At 33.7% G+C, this 18,517-nt stretch overlaps 1 protein-coding gene across 2 annotated transcripts in view; it reads left to right on the top strand.

The window, feature by feature from the left end:
- The first annotated feature begins 3,518 nt into the window (after positions 1-3,518).
- LOC149539444 (glycosyl transferase family 1 protein) overlaps positions 3,519-18,517 on the top strand; it is a 76,903-nt gene continuing 61,904 nt past the window's right edge. The window contains exons 1-5 of one of the 2 annotated variants that reach the window (XM_089800693.1): positions 3,519-3,622; positions 3,841-4,236; positions 4,444-4,498; positions 4,696-5,935; positions 10,194-10,280. In XM_089800693.1, coding sequence (XP_089656819.1) covers positions 5,468-5,935; positions 10,194-10,280 — 555 coding nt within the window. In that variant the 5' untranslated portion in view covers positions 3,519-3,622; positions 3,841-4,236; positions 4,444-4,498; positions 4,696-5,467. Of the gene's footprint in view, positions 3,713-3,840; positions 4,237-4,443; positions 4,499-4,695; positions 5,936-10,193; positions 10,281-18,517 lie in introns of both variants that reach the window. The other variant, XM_089800692.1, reaches the window with a different exon arrangement.

The raw sequence follows: 18,517 nt of genomic DNA, 5'->3' as shown, positions 1-18,517 counted from the left end.
TGAATTAAAAAACAACCAAACAAGGGGCCCAACCCTTACAAACAAACTGGTAACAACCAACATTACCACCACACGAAACTACCCACTATTGTTGTCAATCCAAAAACAACATACGAAGTAACATAATAAAAGTCGTATCAGACATCAAACTAATATTGCCTGCAACGATTCTACTAAAACTAAAAAAATTTATCAACAAAGACAAAGGCGCCTTAAACTAAACTAAGTTCCATAACCAACAAAATATAAAACAAATGATACCAAAGAGTGACAGACCCTAATTGGACTGCTTGTTGTCCAACTATCTTACATCATCTTACTGAAGCTAAATAAGTATATCACCATGCCAATTCATTTTATATACGAACAAGAACAACAATGACCTCATACAACTATCGACCATGCCCTTGCACCTATCCACGATGCAAGCACTACTTAATCTAAGTGAGAATTGGTCATTCTCTTTTTCACACATTTACAAACTAAACCCACCATCATAGAAACACTAAATTAAATGACAAGGCATTAACTCTCAATGTTTAAAGCTCACATTATTCCCACTACAATAAATGGGTAGCAAGCGTCCATAAGAAATCCATGTCATACCCATTAAAACAGTTTTAGTGAAAAACAAGCAAAAGCAACAGCGAGGCCCACACAAAAATAACAATAAAGAGCTCTTGCGCGAAACGAATAATCAAGCGAGATATTTCTTCGTCGCCACGCGAAAGCTGCCTTTCCCTCCAAAATTTACGGCCTGTTTTATGTCAAGTACGAAAAGCAATAGGTACTTAGAAATGCGCAAAATGAATAATAATAATAACAACAATTGCGTTAAAATAAATACCCAAAAGAAAAAAAACCAAGCATGGCTTGTGAAGTCATTCCGTGACAAGGGAAAATAGGACGCTCTGGCCGATTAAAAAAACGTAGAAGACAAAGACAATAGAGCCAGGAACAGCTGGTAAAGTGGCCAGGTTTTACGCATGGAGTCGGTACTACTCCTACTAATGCGCAAAAGCCATTTTCTTCAACTCATATTTAATTTAATTTAAACATTATAACTTTACCCTTTACCATTAGCCAACGCAATTGTATGAACTGGTGAATATACTAATGCAACAATAAGATAATAGAATAGAATGGTTGGATCTGGGACCATTTAAAGGAGATATTTTTATTTAAACGACGACATTTTTTGGATTTGACTTAATTTTGCAATTTATATTTTCGTGGAGTAGTTTGGGAAAAAGGCAAACATAAAGTATGTTAAATTAAAAGGAATAGGAATAAATCAAGATTCCGTTTTTTTGTTGTTATTCTTTGTTAGATGTATCTTATTCTTAATTTTAAAAAACAAAATTAATATGCATTTTATTATTATTGAAGTTTATATAATTACAGAATTTTTAAAATTATAATAATATATTTTTTTTTTTCCAAACAGCATTATATCCAGATGAGAAACTCACAATTTATTATTGTATTATAGGTTCTTAAAAATTTGTTAATGTTATTGATTGATTTTAATATTTTATGATAATAATTTTTTTAAAGAGATAATATAAAAATATAATACTATTTAATTTTACATTTGCATTTTCTTTATATTATTATTAAATTTATATATTTTTTAAACATTCATTGTCTAACAATTATTTGGAATAGAATTCTTTTTGGTCAAGTTCATATTTATGATTTATTTGTATTGTTGTTTTTGGCGATAAATTATTAAAATGTATTATATAATTAGTTTTTTATTTATCTATATATTATATATGTTACACATATTAAAAGTATAATCTTTCATTCTTTTTGTCATTATCATTTTATCTATAGGACAATTGCACATATGAATTAAAAATATCTTATTGAAAAGAAAAATCAACTAATAAATCACCAAAATATATAATATAAAAATATCAAATCTAACAAATTGAATATGGATACCAACATAAAAAGGTATCTATTGAAAACATCTTGCTCTCATACATTATTTAATAAATAATTTTTGTAAATTAACCGTGGACACCATTTATTAAAGTCTTGATATTTTTGAAGTCTATAAGAATATACTAAATTCTTCTTCTTGACTAATGAAAGGTTCAAGTCACAATTTCAAAGATTCTAGTATATATATGTGTATGAGAATATGAAAAATCTAACATCTCAAATCTTGATGTAGACATAAAATAATATCTATTTAAAAAATATTTTATTTTTATAAGTTAATTAAGAACTAATTTTCTTTTATATTAAAATAAATTATCCTAAACATCATTTAAAAAAAGTTTTAAATCATAAGAATATATTAAATTGTAATACGTTGTGTGAATATAAAAAAACAATAATAACAAGATAACTACAAAACAAACCCAACAAATATATCAACAATTTACCAATAGTAATAAATTAACTACATAATCATAAACTATACAATTTAAAAAAAAAAAACAACACAAGTCTTATAAAAAAAATTAAATCTAAAAATAAATATCTGATTTCCAATATATTATTATAATTGGTTCATCCTCTTTATAAATCATATAATTTCATCCTAAAATATGGGAAAGCTTAAAGATAATCTAGTTTAATTTAAAAATGGAAGGATCTAAAGAATCTAAAGAAGTTTAGAAATTACATAGAATTCTAATCACTTAATAAACTCCACCTTTTTAATTAAAATATCAAACAAATTCACATTAAGCATAAAAAATAAAATAAATGCAAAATTAACTAGAAATTATAAAACAATATATTTCCCATCTAAAAATATTAATTGAACTATCTAAACAGTCATTTATTTTGTGATATCGCTATCAAGAACAATTAGCACTCAGTGGATCTAGGTGATGCTCACAGGGGTGAAGCACTGGGACTTCCTGAGAGGTCACCCATCCCAGTACATCCCAGCACTACTCCAACCTGAGCGCGCTTAACTACAAAGTTTTCTCCATGGTTAAACCCAAAGCTTGCAACCCCATTTGCAAAACCTTCACCAACTGTTGTGCCTTATGAACCATTCATCAAAAAGCCCCTTAAGCTCATCAATTGATAAGTAGGGGATAATTTCCACAGCAAGTCAAATTGTGATATTGCTATAAGAATTTAACTGTGTGATTCAACATGAATCCATCTCTCATGAGAATAAATGGAACACTTAGCACTCATTGGATCTAGGTGATGCTCACAGGGGTGAAACACCGAGACTTCTCAAGAAGTCACCCATCCGTACTACTGAGTCATTTATTCTTCCATCTAAAAAGTTTAGAAAAAGATGTTACTAATTGTCACGTAGAACTTGAAGGTGTTAAAAAAAAACGCTAGCGATATTCCAAATTAGGAAAAGAAACAACGAAATAAAAAACAATGACAAACGTTAGACACTTGTAAAGAAACCCTAGTAAACTGCCACATACAATTGGACAGTCCCTTGTCGAACTCTCTGTACTGTTCGCCGCAGTTTTGGACGTTGCTTGCTATTACAAAGCTTCCAAAAATGCCGCTATATTTAGCGGGCTTCTTTTTCTAAAACCGCAGACAAGTTTAGCAACGTTTTCTTTTGCAAATCGCTCGTCTTTGCTGTAAAAATGATGTAACGGAAGTTGATAAGACGTCTAAGGTTCGAATCGCGAGGCGCCTCAGCTCTGTCTTTTTTAAATTATTTAAATTTTTATGTTTCAACGTATCCGATGAACACCATGTTTCTAGAGTATGTATAATGATTTGTATCGAAGTCGGAACAGTAGATCTTTGTTTTCCTGTTGAAGATTTTCGTGATTATGTTTGTGTTTGAATAACGTGCTCTTTTCGAATCGCTCTTTTTGGGTATGTTTTTAGGCCCCTTTCTTCAATGGAGGTCAGCGGCTGTACTGTGGAGTAAAGAGTGCGCAGAAATGGCGGCAGGTGAACTGAACTGGACTTTATTGAGCGCTCTGACAGGAAACAGTGGGGGGATTCATTATCAATATCATGATTGTGTTAAAGTGCTTTAACTTGTGCTCGTATGCACATAGCTTTTCTGGTTTGAGCCGAGAACTGTTCTGTCCGGCCGGGCCTTGGTTCGATTCGCGGGAATCGCAGTTGTTTGAAGCAATTTTAGTCACATATTCTAGTGGATTGTGGATCGGGCTCGGCATTAAGCACTGGCCGGAACTGCGGCGTTTAATTTGCATATTTGTCATATTTTATCTCTATTTGGTGTATTATTTTCGCGAGCTGAACATTTAAGCGGAGGTACGTATATAAACGTTTTACTTTGCCATTTTGGTTGTATCTGATTGTGAATATATTAAACTGGTATATCGACCTGAAATTTTGTTGTTCATTAGGATTTCAATCCTTTAAAATAGGTAGTATTTTAGTAGAGGCGTTTTCTTGGCTGCGAGTCCGGAATTTTAAGATTGTAAAGCCTAATATGCGTGGTTTCCTGGTACATTTTAGGTTTTTATGTTGGAGAGACAAATAAAATTTACTACTACAGCTGATGTCAGTCAAGGTGAGCACCTTTCATTCGAAAATTCAGGCCTTGTTGGCTGAATATTGATCATTTAATATTTTTTACTGAAGTATTATCTTGCTTGCCTCGAAGTACTTGATTTCCGAAGTCGTACGAAGCCCAAATAGTGGAACTTTTATATTATAAGTCTTTTCAGGCTCGATTAGATAGTTTAGAATCATTACTTATCATTGCAGAACTTTGGGAGCATTTCGAAGACATTCATTGGCGTCAGAGCTGGTCTTCCATGTAGTTGCAGTTTCCCAAGAGCAGGAGCATTGAAGTGGATGAAATTTCTATGGCCAATTAATGACTTCAAGCAGCAACGGAAAGGAGATTTGAGGGATATGAAGATTATTGTTGCCGATTGAAATTTCTGTGGGTAAAAGAGAACTTTTTTGAGCTGCATAAGTAATGGAGCCAAGATTTCAAGGATTGTAGCAGTTGTTCAACAATGTGTTTACACGCGAAGTTTTGTATTATATCTCTTGAAATTTTCAGTCCTAAGCAGCTAAAGCTTAAATCATTTTCGGCAATTCATCCCTTGCACAATAATTTCCAGGTTTTCATCTACAATGTTAAGGGGATTCGTACTTTCTTCCACCGCTAATGTCGTTTCCCAGCCAACGATTATCATCTTTAATCGTTCAAAATGAGCTGTGCTTCGCTGCTATTGCGACTCTAACATGGTTTTTGGAAAATCGTGCAGAAAATAACTTCGTAAGGTTAAAGATGCCATCATCAGGCAGTATTTTGCTGAACATTAGTTCCAAATTTATCCGCAGAAATCCTCCAAAATGAGCTGCGCATTGCTCTTCTATGGATTCGAACAGGGATAGATCTGAGAAGGAAAAATAACTAATTAGGGTTTCAGTTAACATTTTGGTCTGCTGTACTCAATTGGGGTAGGAAATTTGGTCCATCTTGGCCTATTTTGACTAATATTCAGGGTTATGAAGTAATAACAATATGGAAGGTTATCCATTTAAACGATTGTCACACAATGGCGATTCAAATGGCTTGAGCTGCTTCGCCAACGGCAACGGTAAAAAATCACAATATGCTTTCAAAGGCCGCACAAATTCAAGCAAAACTGGCGGGTCCATCATATTTGAATCTTGGCGGTGGAAAGGCGCGATCTGCATAGTTATAGCATGTTTTCTGGCAGCGGATTTCATGCTTCAGGGCAAAATAACTACGTTGCTGAGACATTATGATACTACAGATTCGGCTAAAAAGCCGGATCCGCCGGTTCTAGAACCAAAAGCACTCACGTTTGTGCCTAATTTGACGGAGATTTTAGATTCTAGGGACAGAGTTAAATTTGTGCCTCATAAACTCCTTGAGAAATTCAGAGAAAAGAATGGAGGGACAAATTCTTCTTCAGACATGGAGCAAAGAAAGCGGATTCCTATCAAAGCACCTCGACTTGCTCTGGTATGTTCTTTAGTTTGGTAATATTCAGCGATTTTAGCTATAATTATAAAAATCATCTGGTAAATGTTTTACCCTTGATACTTTTCTAGTTCTGAAACATAAGCTATAATTAACCAGTGGTCTGAAAAACTAGATCGATCTTCTGTACTGAAAAGATCCATGCTAGATTGAATATGTAGACCGACGGATAAAAATATCATTTTTGTCAAATGTGCATTCAGCATGCTCGATATAGACATTGCCGAATGCTACAGTCGTTTTTGAGCTCTGCCCGGACAGGTACAGTAATGGAGAAAGTGATATTTTGATTTTTTTAATAGGAAGAAGAATCATCAAAAAAGATGACTAACACAGCTGAAAGGACACCTGACAACCCAGTCAAAAATATTTTAACATCAGTGTGCATCAATCTATCGAAAACTTTATGATAAAATCCTTTTGCACAACATTTTTCTCAGAAAATCAATTCGTCATTATTATTAGGTTGCGGAAACATTGCACTGCAGGAAAATTAGCACGGAAATTTACTTAATTTTTGAGGTCTTAATTTAGATTTTGTATAACTACCTGCATGAGTTAACCTTTTTTAATGAGTTAACGTCTCTTACAAACCCTGTTACATAGAACCATTAACTCATATTTTGACGAGTGAGAAGAACCCATCTCTATAACAGATATTTCTTGAAAACGCCGCGTCTCATTTTAACTGTATGAGATTTTTTAGCATCAAGGTTTCGAATCATATTCTCTCATCCAAGGTTTCGAATCATATTCTCTCATCCATCATCAGGATGAACAAGAGAGCATAAGAAAAAGAATATTTGTTACCTGGACCGTCTTAAATATCCAGTCATTCTTTGCAACTGATATTTCATTTCGTTGCTGTCAGGAACACCTCCTATGAGCTGTGTTACTGTTCACATTGACATTTAAGTGTGGTGGAATAAGCGGTTTTCATATGAAGTCTTTAGTTCATCGATTTCTTGTATGGCTATTTGTGTCCAAACAATTGTTGGGTCGGTGTTAAACAATCTTCAGGTCGTCGGATGTATAGATTACTTCTTCAATAGACTACGACAATATAACTACTCGTGTATTGTCCATCCAATATCTGTTAGAGAATCCATCGCTATGAGCCCCGCTGCTTGTTCCACTGCGTAGATTCTGATACAATGTATTGCAATCTCTATATCAAAAGAATATGTAAATGTAAATCTCAATGGTTGATTGCCAAAATCTGAACTGCTTACAATGCCAGCGCATCTTGCTCTGCTTTCTTCTGCTTGTGGCATTTGACTGCCAAACTCCCACTCGTCCAAGCTCTATATAAATAGAGCTCAGTTCCCTTGGAGTATAAGTGTCTCCTGCATTTGGTGAAAGGATTAATCAAATCATTTGCAGATTTGCAAGAATATTGCAGTCTTCATTTTTCTTCTTTATGAAGCTGATTTCTGAATTTGTTTTATCGATTTGTATGCGCAAGTTCCATCGAGGAATTTTTTCCTGTTTTCTCTTAATAAATAGATTTATCCATAATTATTCACTAGAAAGACAATATTGAAAGGGGGTTTACTGTTAATAAAGGCAGGTTACGAGCATATGCTTCTTGAAAGAATTCTAACAATGCAGCCTTGTAAAACAGGTAAAAGAAAGAGTTATAAACTAGTACTTGCAAGGTATATTAATAGAGATGCTCACCATATGTATGTTGGATAGATTCGAAAATCTTGTGAATTTCGTTATAGCTTTATATACTGTTAATATGTTTGATACCGAATCAAATAGTTGGAAATTGTGTCTTTTAAATAGAAGACTCGTATGCATCATTTGATCTATCTTTTTCCAAAGAGTATCTTTAGTAAAGTTTCCCACTGCAGCTCATATAACTGGTAAGGGACGATGTGCATGCACTCAAAGTTAGTCAATGGGCCTTTAGTTTGTTGGTAAACGTCTTTATAGGATTTGTCTATTAAAATGAAGTTTGCATTTTAATTATTTGGTTACCAAATTGATCAGTTTAAGAGATCCAGGAATCACAGTTTTAAATTGGCTTCATATTCCTTTCAATGTCTGATTTTTTCTTATCAATCTTGAATTGAAAGCTAGGAGTTTGGTTATCTTCCTATTTCATACCTATCTATGCAAATCTGTTCTCAATTATACAACTAACAATTTTCTTTGAAAGCTCATATTTATGTTAGAAAGCAATCAATTTCAAGTTCAATTTTACTTAGAAAAAAGGGTACAAGAAAATATTATTTATGTATTCCTTTCTTTATTATAAAAAATAAATAAATTATTTACTGAATATCTTAATCTATTTGGAAATAATTTTATAAATACTTTAATTCAACCGGATAATATGTGCAAGTTGCTTCAGTGTTTAGACCATGTGAGTGCAATAATTTCAGTGGCCGTTTCTCTCGTCTTTCTGTAGCAGCAGTCGACACAAAAAATCTCTGGATTTCGATTTTGTCTAAGCTACCTAACGGGTACCTTGTTCCGGTTCTCTTGCAGATAACTTCTTTTTAATTTTATGCTCAATAATTTTCTTTATATAAGTGCATGTATTTGCAATTCTGCAAAAGTAGCCTTCAGTGTAATTTCACCCATATTGAACAAAGTTTTTAAGAAGAAAATTATATATTTTTTAAAAATAAACATTTATATTATACAATATAATTTTAAAATAATGGTTATTATTCATTTAATATTTTTTATTTCAAGAAAAATGATATTTAGACTCAAATCTTTAAGTTAACTTAATATTTTATTAGATAGCTGATATCTGTCAAATTTCTCCTCATTGCTATTATTGTGCTGATAATGGCCATTCTGCTTGTTATGTTCTTTGTTTCTTTTATGATTGAGAATTATGAAACAACACCTTATGAAAAACTTAATATTTTTTTATATATTATAATTTCATCAATGTACCGATATTATAATGTCACCACTATTATAATTTTACGGAACACGCAATCTCTATTTTAATGCTGTTAAAGACTCACCTTTAATAATAAGGAGAGTTATTGTAAGTTTTGTAAAATAACTCTCCAATGAGCTCTGTTTATATTGAATCAAGCCAGTCTCTTAGACCCGTCTTAACATGGAGTTGGTCTTCATAATCTATGTTACTGTAGTAGTGGTAAGAACCCAGTTTTTTTGTGAGCTTTGAGTTTAATACATATAAATAAAATTCATGGCAGTGAACCAATTTTCCAGTTCAACTTCGCTATGGTAGCCCAAATAGTTCTGCAGCTGCTGTCTAAACGAAGAAGCTTTCCGTTTAAAGCTCTAAATTCTTCTGCACGTTTACAGCTTAGTAGTATCATCTGTGATGTAGCTAGATAAGCTTGGTTGCTAAGGTTCTAAAGGTAAGGAATGTTCAAAAACAAAAGGTGAAGGGTTGGGGCATAGACGATGGGAATCATCGGCTTAAAATCAAAATCTGACACAGTTTTTCTGGACTAGTCTGCAATCGAAAGTGGTTGTAGCAAATTTTTTGACATCCCTCCACTATTCAAGAAATTCGTTAGGAAAATTCCTAAATCGGGGAGTTGCTAGAAACATCCAACTCTCGATCGTCGGTGCCGACTCAAAGTTGCTTCTGCAGAAGTTAGGAATACTTTTGCATGAATCAAAACAGAAAACCAATTTTATTCCGTAATGCATGTTTTTGAAACTGTTAGGAAATCACTGTACAGACAAAATCTGACTTGCGGCTTTTTTCATGAGATCCGGCGCAACCCGTTCAAGATGAAATTTCAAACGTTGTTTCTTGTAATCCTCTTTAGCTTGTGTTACTGTTTGAGTGTTTTCCTCCTGTACTTTGACTTTAGCATCATCACCTGTAATTGAATTTCCCCGTAATTATCTTGTTTTTCTAAAACCTCTTTTGTTTAGAATTTAATTACCTCTGAGCCCTGTGATAGTTTATCTATGAGTCGCGCCTCGGTTTACAAGCAAATTTACGCAGTAACATATGTTCTAGTGATAAAATTTCTTGCCAAATTACGTTGCTTAGCTGTCCGTCTATGCGATTTTTTAACTAGACCGCGTGTCCATATCATGGAATTGTTTTCGTTATATTTTGAGTTGGGTCTTATGTTCTAGTGATAAAATTTCTTGCCAAATTACGTTTTCTATGCGATTTTTTAACTAGACCGCGTGCCCTTCATATCATGGAATTGTTTTCGTTATATTTTGAGTTGGGTTTCATCATGTTTTGAATTTGCCTTTAATGTTAATGGAACAGGTCACTCGGGACCTTTTTAAGACTCCGGACATTCTTTTGCTGCTCACCGTTGCAAAGGCATTGCAGGCATTGGGATATGTTTTGGAGGTATGTTATACAATGTTCTAATTTTTTCTCTCATTAGCGGGAAATTACAAGTGCGGCAATATAGGTTAGCACATCCGTTGAAAAAACAAAGAACAGTATGAAATCAGATTTTATAATTTATGTTGGATTTGATTTGTTTTCTATTTTTATCATTCTATTTTTTCATTAATTTGATCCGATTTTAAAATAGGAGGTATTTTTTAATTTTAAATCACCAGCTACATCACTTATTTTTTCTAGATCAATTTTGTAATATGTATATATGTTAGTAATAGTAGTTTTATTTAAAAATGATTCCCTCTTATTATCTTTAATAAAATGATTAATTAAAAGTTAATCTTTCCTTTACTCGTAGAAATTATATGATTTAAGATTGGGTAAGGATAATTCTTTGAAGTATACATAAAGTTACAACATATTGAAAAATTTAATCATTTCTATAAGGTATTTTTAATGTATTATATAAAATTATATTATATAATATTCAAGTTATTTTGAGAATACATGAGAGCACTCACACAAATAAATAATTTAAAAATATTTTTTATATTTTCTTAGATGCCAAGTGCCCATTAGGGGGACTTGAACTTATTGACACCATTAATGGTACCATATTTCAAACATCTCATTGCTAACCCCAATAATTTAAATATATTGTAAATAAGAAATATTTTTTTAATATTTAATAAATGGCGAGTTCAATGATATTTAAAATATAAAATATAAAATAGTCGTGGGATCCAACTATATTGCCATTATTAGCAAATAAATGCCCAATCATAAATATTAATTAAAAATAAAAAATGATTTGTACTATAGATGCTAAATCATAAAGTTGTAATTATATAATTATAAATTTTTGTTTTACAATCATTTTTTTCTTTAAATGAGAGCAATAAGAAAGATTTCCTATATTCCTCTAAAGTAAAGACTATAATGAATTGCTTTATAGAGAGCAAGATGCCCTAATTGTAATATTGCTATATTGCGCTTAACTATGAAGTTTAAGGTAGGTTAAACCATACCTTAAACTTCATAGTTAAGTGCGCTCAAGCTGGAGTAGGACTGGGATGGGTGACCTCCTGAGAAGTTAAACTCCATTGTTAAGTGTGCTTGAGTTGGAATAGTATTCTAATGGTTGACCTCCTTGGAAGTTAAACTCCATCGTTAAGCATGCTCAAGTTGGAGTAGTATCAGGATGGGTGGCCTCCCAGGAAGTTTGGGTGCTTCACCTCTAAGAGCATTGCCTAGATCTAGTGAGTGTTTAAGTGTTCCATTCTTTCTCATGAGAGATGGGTTCATGTGAAACACTACTCATGAAACACGGGTCAATGAGTTTGACTCAAAAACTACACAGTTACATCTTGATAACAATACCACAATTTGACTTGTGGAAAAATATCTCCTACTTATCAAGATGCCCTTAATTAGAATAAAATTGAAAAAGAAACTAAAGCTTAACCATAGGTCAACTAAGTGAACTTAAACAAAAGATGCATATGCAATTATGTGCAAATATGCATGCTCTATCACTTACCCAATTGTAAAAACTCTAAATTCATAAAAGGTAAAAATGGGTCTTGGCAATTAAAGGACTATCAAGGTACACATGTATAAAAAAACCTCGTAAGGAGAGAAAATGAGAAAACCACATGGGAAAACACCCTTCTCCAAGAGTGAGAGATGCATTGCATGAGAGAAACCTGAAATTTGGAAAGAAGACCTCATAAAGCTTTACATGGACTACTTCCTTCAACCCAAGCATCAACTGCAATTGAAGGTAACACGATGATGTCGAAGTTTAAGTAAAGATGCTAACACTTTCCTGTCTTTTGAGGTGTTCTTTGAGCATTTGACACCCAGTCAATCTTTTCTTACTCAACATGATTTAGATTTTGGTTCCAAGTCCCAAGCTTTGGTTGCACGAACATCTAAAGGGAAATAGAAGGTGAAACAAAAGCATAAGACCCATTCTTCGGGTAGTGATGTTCCTCCGAGCACACTTAGAGGTTAGACGAAAGATCTCCATGCACTCCATCTTCTACTAATTCTAATAAATTCGCTGAGTCTTTCTCCAAGATGAAGAAGAAGTTATGACTTGTAGTTTTTGTGCCAAGGAGGGATATTTAGTCACTATGTTGAAAGAGACTAGAGGCTTTAGAGGCAGTCATGCAAAGTAATCACATTTAAGCCCTTAAGTCTCCTTCCTCGCGCACAAGCAAATATTATACTCTTTCCACACATGACTTTTCTTCAACAACTAGTTAGATACTTGATTTTGGTGTTACTCATTGTATGGCACATTTTTAAGACTTGGTTGCCTTTCTTTTGATTGTGGCACATCAAAGATTACAATTGAAGATTCTACTTAGTTTTTAGTTACTTGTTTATGTCTTATTCAACTTGGGAGTGAATGCCTTCAAGAAGTTCTTGTTAATCTTGACATCTCCATCAACCTTCTATAAGTGTATCACATTTGTCATTCTAGCATTGGTAAGATAATTGAGTTTGCACTTTGCACCTTATGATGTGGTCATCAGAGAGCTCCTTGATCTTTATGTTGTTGTGGCTACAACATTAATCCCGCATCTCGATTGTATTGCTTTGATGGCTTTGAGAGCACAACTCTTGTTGGGTTATCTTTTGTTGCACATGCATATTTGGTGGGTGCACTTTAAGATGAGCACTTTAGCCATGTCAACTATAAGTATTTACTATTTACAGTCGATGAACACTCAATGGTGTTTGTTGAGGTTGTGTTCTTGGTAAGCATCAAACTATTTGTTTCCTTTGGGTAGAGCCGCTAGGGCTAAGAGACCCCTTGAGTTGGTTCATAGTGACCCCACGTGCATTTCAACTTATTGTTTTTAGGGGCCAAATATGTGCATGCATTCGTTGATGACTTCTCTTGGTGGAAATGGGTGTACTTTCTTTAGAAGAGTGATGTCTTTGATTTTTCATAATGTACAAGGCATCTGTAAAGAAACAACTTGATCTTTGTCTTAGGAGGATACACAAATAGTCAGGGGAGTATCTCAATCAAGTATTTTGAGACTTATGCATTGAGCATAGCATCCTACATCATCTTATAGTTGCTTATATCCCTCAACATAATGCGTTGCCAATAAGAAGAACATGACACTTCAGGGTATGGCTAGTTGCATGATTTAGTCTTGGGATATGGATGCTTTTTTCAAGTTGAGGTAATAAATTGTGTTGGTTACATTTAGAAACAAAGGTCTCATAAGACATTTCGATAGATGAGTGTTCTTCATTGATGAAGATTCATAATTGGGATCCCTTCCTCTTCCTAAGGGAAGAAAGTCAGTCAATGCGAGTGGGTGTATCATACCAAGTATGCTGCAACTGGTTCCATTGATAATTATAAGGCTCGTCTTGTTGCTAAGGGGTTTTTCTTGGTTGAGGGCATTGATTATTTCGAGGCTTTTTCCCTTGTTGTCAAGATGAATTTCATTTGCCTTGTACATTCTCTTAAATGTTGAATGGTTGTTGTATTAGATGGATGTAAAGAGTGCCTTCTTTCATGGTGATCACATGAGGAGATCTATATGGGGCAGCCCCAAGGCTTTGTGAAGGACCCTTCACTTGTTTGCAGACTTCATCATTGTAAAAATAGTCTAAAAAAAGCTCTTTGGGCTTGGTGTGGGAAGATAGACAGTTTTCTACTCTCTTTCGCTTTTGCATGATGCATTCCAATCGCATTGTTTACGCTCACCAATAGGAGGAAGATCTTTTAATATTGATTATGTATATGAATGATTTAATTCTTATAGATAACTCTCCTTCCATGGTTTAAAGTTTTCAATGAGCATTGATAGAATTGTTTGATATGAAAGCTCTTAATCTTCTAAATTACTTCCTTGGTTCTTCCAATGTGATATTCGTTTCTTAGCAGAGTATGCATTTTTGTTATGTCCCATTTTTAGTAGGTTCCTACAGTTGGCTTGGTTAGTTCACCATCGCGACCTTCATGTGCTGATAGTGGGATTTGAGGGTCTCAGTTCTGGGGTTATAGGCTTTCTTGCAGCCTATGTTGTGTTTTGGCTCCGTTTGAGGGACTTACTATTTATAATGAGTCAATTGTAGGTTCCGATGAACTCAGTTGAGATAGAGGAGTTGAGTGATGCTCTCAGTTTTTATTTCGGGCTTCTAGTTTGGGTTCCTAGAATCTTGGAGGGAGTTTCTATTTATAGTAAGTGACCCCATCAGGTTCCTTCATCGTCTTTTTCATTAGGATCACTCTAGTGTTGTCAAATTTTCATTCTGATGCTTCTATAGTTGTTTTCGCAAGATGGGTGAATTATTATTATTACTCATCTAAATATGTTGAGGTTACTTGTTGGTGTTTGTATGCTGGTTACCTTAGTATCATAGCTCGTTGGAACCGGGTCAAAAAGTTATAAATTGTGGGCACAAGAAACAATGGCCTTGTGTGTTAGTATATTATGTTATGGTGGAAAAGATCATTTTTGAGAGCTAAAAGCAATTAATAAATTATATTATAATGGCACTTCATTATATTTTAATGTTATGGAGTTTGTTTGGGAAACTTGTGCCATTTGGAGATTATACATATGAGCCCATTTGATGAGAAAAGTATCCAATCATTTGATTATCTTTTTTTGCTTTGTCGCCTTTGTGACATTTTTCTGAAGTTCTGATTTTCTGCGCTCTTGCTGAAGTATAAGGGTTTGGGATCTACAACTAAAGTATTGTGGATTTAATTTTGAGAAGTATTCCGAGATTGCTTGGAAAATTGTGTTGAGGTATACGATTTGTCATTCATCCTACTGTATTAATTGTAGCTAAGGAGATTTGCATTGCTGGAGTATTTGGCTTGGGGGTTTATGATTTTTAGCACCATTTGTATCTTCATTTCGGCATGCATATTCTCAACATTTGGGAAACAATTATTCCTGCAATTGGATGCCTACAACTCTGATAATTAATCCATATAGCTGGGTGACATTGTTACTAGTGTTTGGCATTACATTCTAGGGATGTGAATTGCCCTACATGTGATTTGTTTGAAGGCTGTGATCACATATCAAGTGGCAGCATTTACTCCGCAGATCCTGTATTTATTGTTGAGTGTGAGAATTTCAGCTATGGACTTGGCGTTTCATGTTTTATTGCTGCAATCTACCGACACCAAATACATACATGGGTTCTTTAAATTGTTGCTTCTCGATAAGTGTATGCTTGTAATAATTGCATACAACATAATTAAGAACCGAAAACTTATGCTGGCATTCATGGTAGTTTGAATTTTATATCATTTGTAATTTCTTTACATTCTGAAAATTTCAAAAAGCATATGTACTCAAAACCAAAATAAAGTGCAAAAACATTCAAAAAACAAAATATCTATTCAGCATAGTCTTGGGTGAGCCAATAGGGTTATTACAATTTTACATGCTTAAGAGGTTTGGCATGCTTGATTGCTAGCCTGCCCCTCAAAACTTTTTAGGCGGGTGTTCTATTATTTACGAATTGCTCATCTCCTTTATTTGCTACATTATGCAAATAGTTATTTGGCATTCTTTTATGCTTGACACATACTCATCTTGAACTTTCTTTTATGGTTGGACTAGTCTTTGGTTTCCCGCATGATCCACATGAGGCACTAGAAGGCTACCAACTAGAAAAACCACCTAGGAACGCAAAAACTCAGATTTTGACAAAACACAGGGGTTCTATAGGTACTGGGACATTACAAACACAATGGTGAGGCCTATGAAACTCCAAAACAATCTAAAAAAATACCCACTTCTAGACCGATGCAAGAGGCCAGATCTGGGGACCCTATATTGCTCTGGACAAAAGAAACCCTTAGAAGAGTTATTTTGAATCCATACCTTGATACCATTTTGATTTTTGCAACACAAGCATCTACAAGACTAAACAACATACAAAGAACACCTTTGACAAACGAGACTACAAACAAAGAATCTACTTATAACAATAGCCTCCTTCGCAATCATCAAATGCAAGCTTTAATCAAACCAAGCTAAAATCTTAAAAAATAAATCTCAAATGATCTTTTCAATCATTTATAGGAAGCCATATTTTCTTTACAACAATTCATAATTTATCACCAAGCCATATATAAATGTAAACCCACTACAATATTGCAATTATAAAAATATAAAAATAATATTTTCTAACATGATTTTTTTCTCTTTCAATTCTAATCTTCCTTATGTTACCTAGGGATGCGTTTCCAGACCTAAGCCTTGAGTTTTGAAACCTGTCCCTGTCTCAGGGACTTGGGGACAATCGGAAATGTTTCCAAGTCGTTCCCACCCAAGCAAGAAAATCGGAAAACCCTTCCTCGAAACTTCAGAAACGGTCAACGTGTTCCCAAATGGTGTACTATCCTGGGGAATCTGTAAGTGTTTCCCATCCGTCCCAGAGATTGCTTGAAGTTTCCAATTTTAGAATATAATTTAACTCAAAAAAACATTAATTAATGGTGATTTTCTGCCCATTTGCAGGCCCCGCATTAAAATAATAAAATATGTTAATATAACACATGTTGAAAGCTTTTTTATTTGGAAGCCATTACAAACTTAGCATCCAACTAGCATCCAATAATGACCGAAAATTCAAACTTCAAGTTTTGTTCGACAAACTGGACTTGAAAATGATTGTAACTGAGACTTCTATTTGATATTCATATTGCAGACATAGAAATGATTGTTGCTGGGTTGAGGAATACTCAGATTGCTTTCAGCTTTGATAATGCTATGATTGCAGCAATAATTGGCCAGAAAAAATTGTTGTAGCTGATTATTGCCCAAACAAGATGGTGCTACCCGTCTAGGAAGATTTGGCACAACAAATTCAAACTTTCTCCAAAATCCACAAAAAAGGGCTCTAAAGTCTAAACATATTGTCCATCTATGGTAGATTGATTCTCTCATTTGATGTAATCCTATGTTTCAATTCTTAGACGATGATGCGATTTGATGCTATCTTCTATGCTGATTTGATGAATGAAATTGATAATTTTAAGTTATGTTGGTATGATGAATGTGACAATGCTATGCAATTTTGAAACTCATATATATATATACACGTCCCCTGTCATCACCTATTTCAGCCAAAAAAAATCCATCTCGTGTCCTGGAAACTCAGGTTAACATAGAATCTTCCACTCCCAGTGCTCCACCTCATACTATATTATTGAGCTCTATAATGAATATGTACAATATGTAAATGTAAATTATTGAAAACACTTAAAGAATGAAGGCACACCGATGTTAAATAGGGATCCACTAGATTATTAGTCTTGGGATAGTTTGGGTTTGGGGGTTTGAGTTGTAGGTTTGGTCAAATTGTTTTTGATATTAGGTTCATCTATTCAAAAACATGTATGATTCAAAAATATATACATGTTTGTAGCAGAAATTTAGTTCAAAATGTTGCACATAGTACCATATATTGAATACTAAACAAAACCACTAGAAAAATAAAAGCTTTATAATGTCAATTAGTCAAACTCAAATGTTGTGACATACTCACATGCATAAAAGTAATGTTTGACACACATATAGTGGCACTAGCATTGGCACTATATTGGCATTAATGTTGAAGTTGACCAAGAATCATAATTATCCATCATTGATCAAGTATCATCATATGGGTCTTCAAAAACATCATTATCACCATCCCAATTCGATGATTTAGGTACTACTATATTAGAAGAACCACATATAGTGACACTAGTTCTAGCATTAGAACCAACACTAATATTGAGACTAGCACTAAAACTTGCACTAATGTTAACATTGGCACTGGCACTACATTGGTATTAGTGTTAAAGTTGATAGTTAATCCTAAAATATGTTGACGCAAGAAAGAATGGTGATTGGTTCTAGGAATCACTCTCCAAACACCTTGCTCAAGTTACACACAGAAGCACAATACAAAAATGGAAGAGCAAGAAATTGATTTTATTCCAATGCAGATTTGTTGAGACAATCTTCTTGCAACATGCCAGGTATAAGGCCTACTTGGTCGCAACCATTACAATTGGAGTTACAATGAGCAAGCTTAAAAGATCGAGTTTTTTAGGATTTAAAAAAAAAAAAATTAAAATAAAAAAAAAAAAAAAAAAATATATATATATATATATATATATATAGCACATAGTTCAAGTTCTATATATATCCAAGTTCTATATATATAGCACACAGTTCAACTGGCAGATA

This window comes from Cupressus sempervirens, chromosome 9 (assembly GCF_028749045.1).
Source record: "Cupressus sempervirens isolate cs-2001-9-10 chromosome 9, ASM2874904v1, whole genome shotgun sequence".
NCBI classification, from domain to species: Eukaryota; Viridiplantae; Streptophyta; class Pinopsida; order Cupressales; family Cupressaceae; genus Cupressus; species Cupressus sempervirens.
Note: the sequence above shows the minus strand (reverse complement) of the source record. Positions and strands in the feature narration are given on the sequence as shown.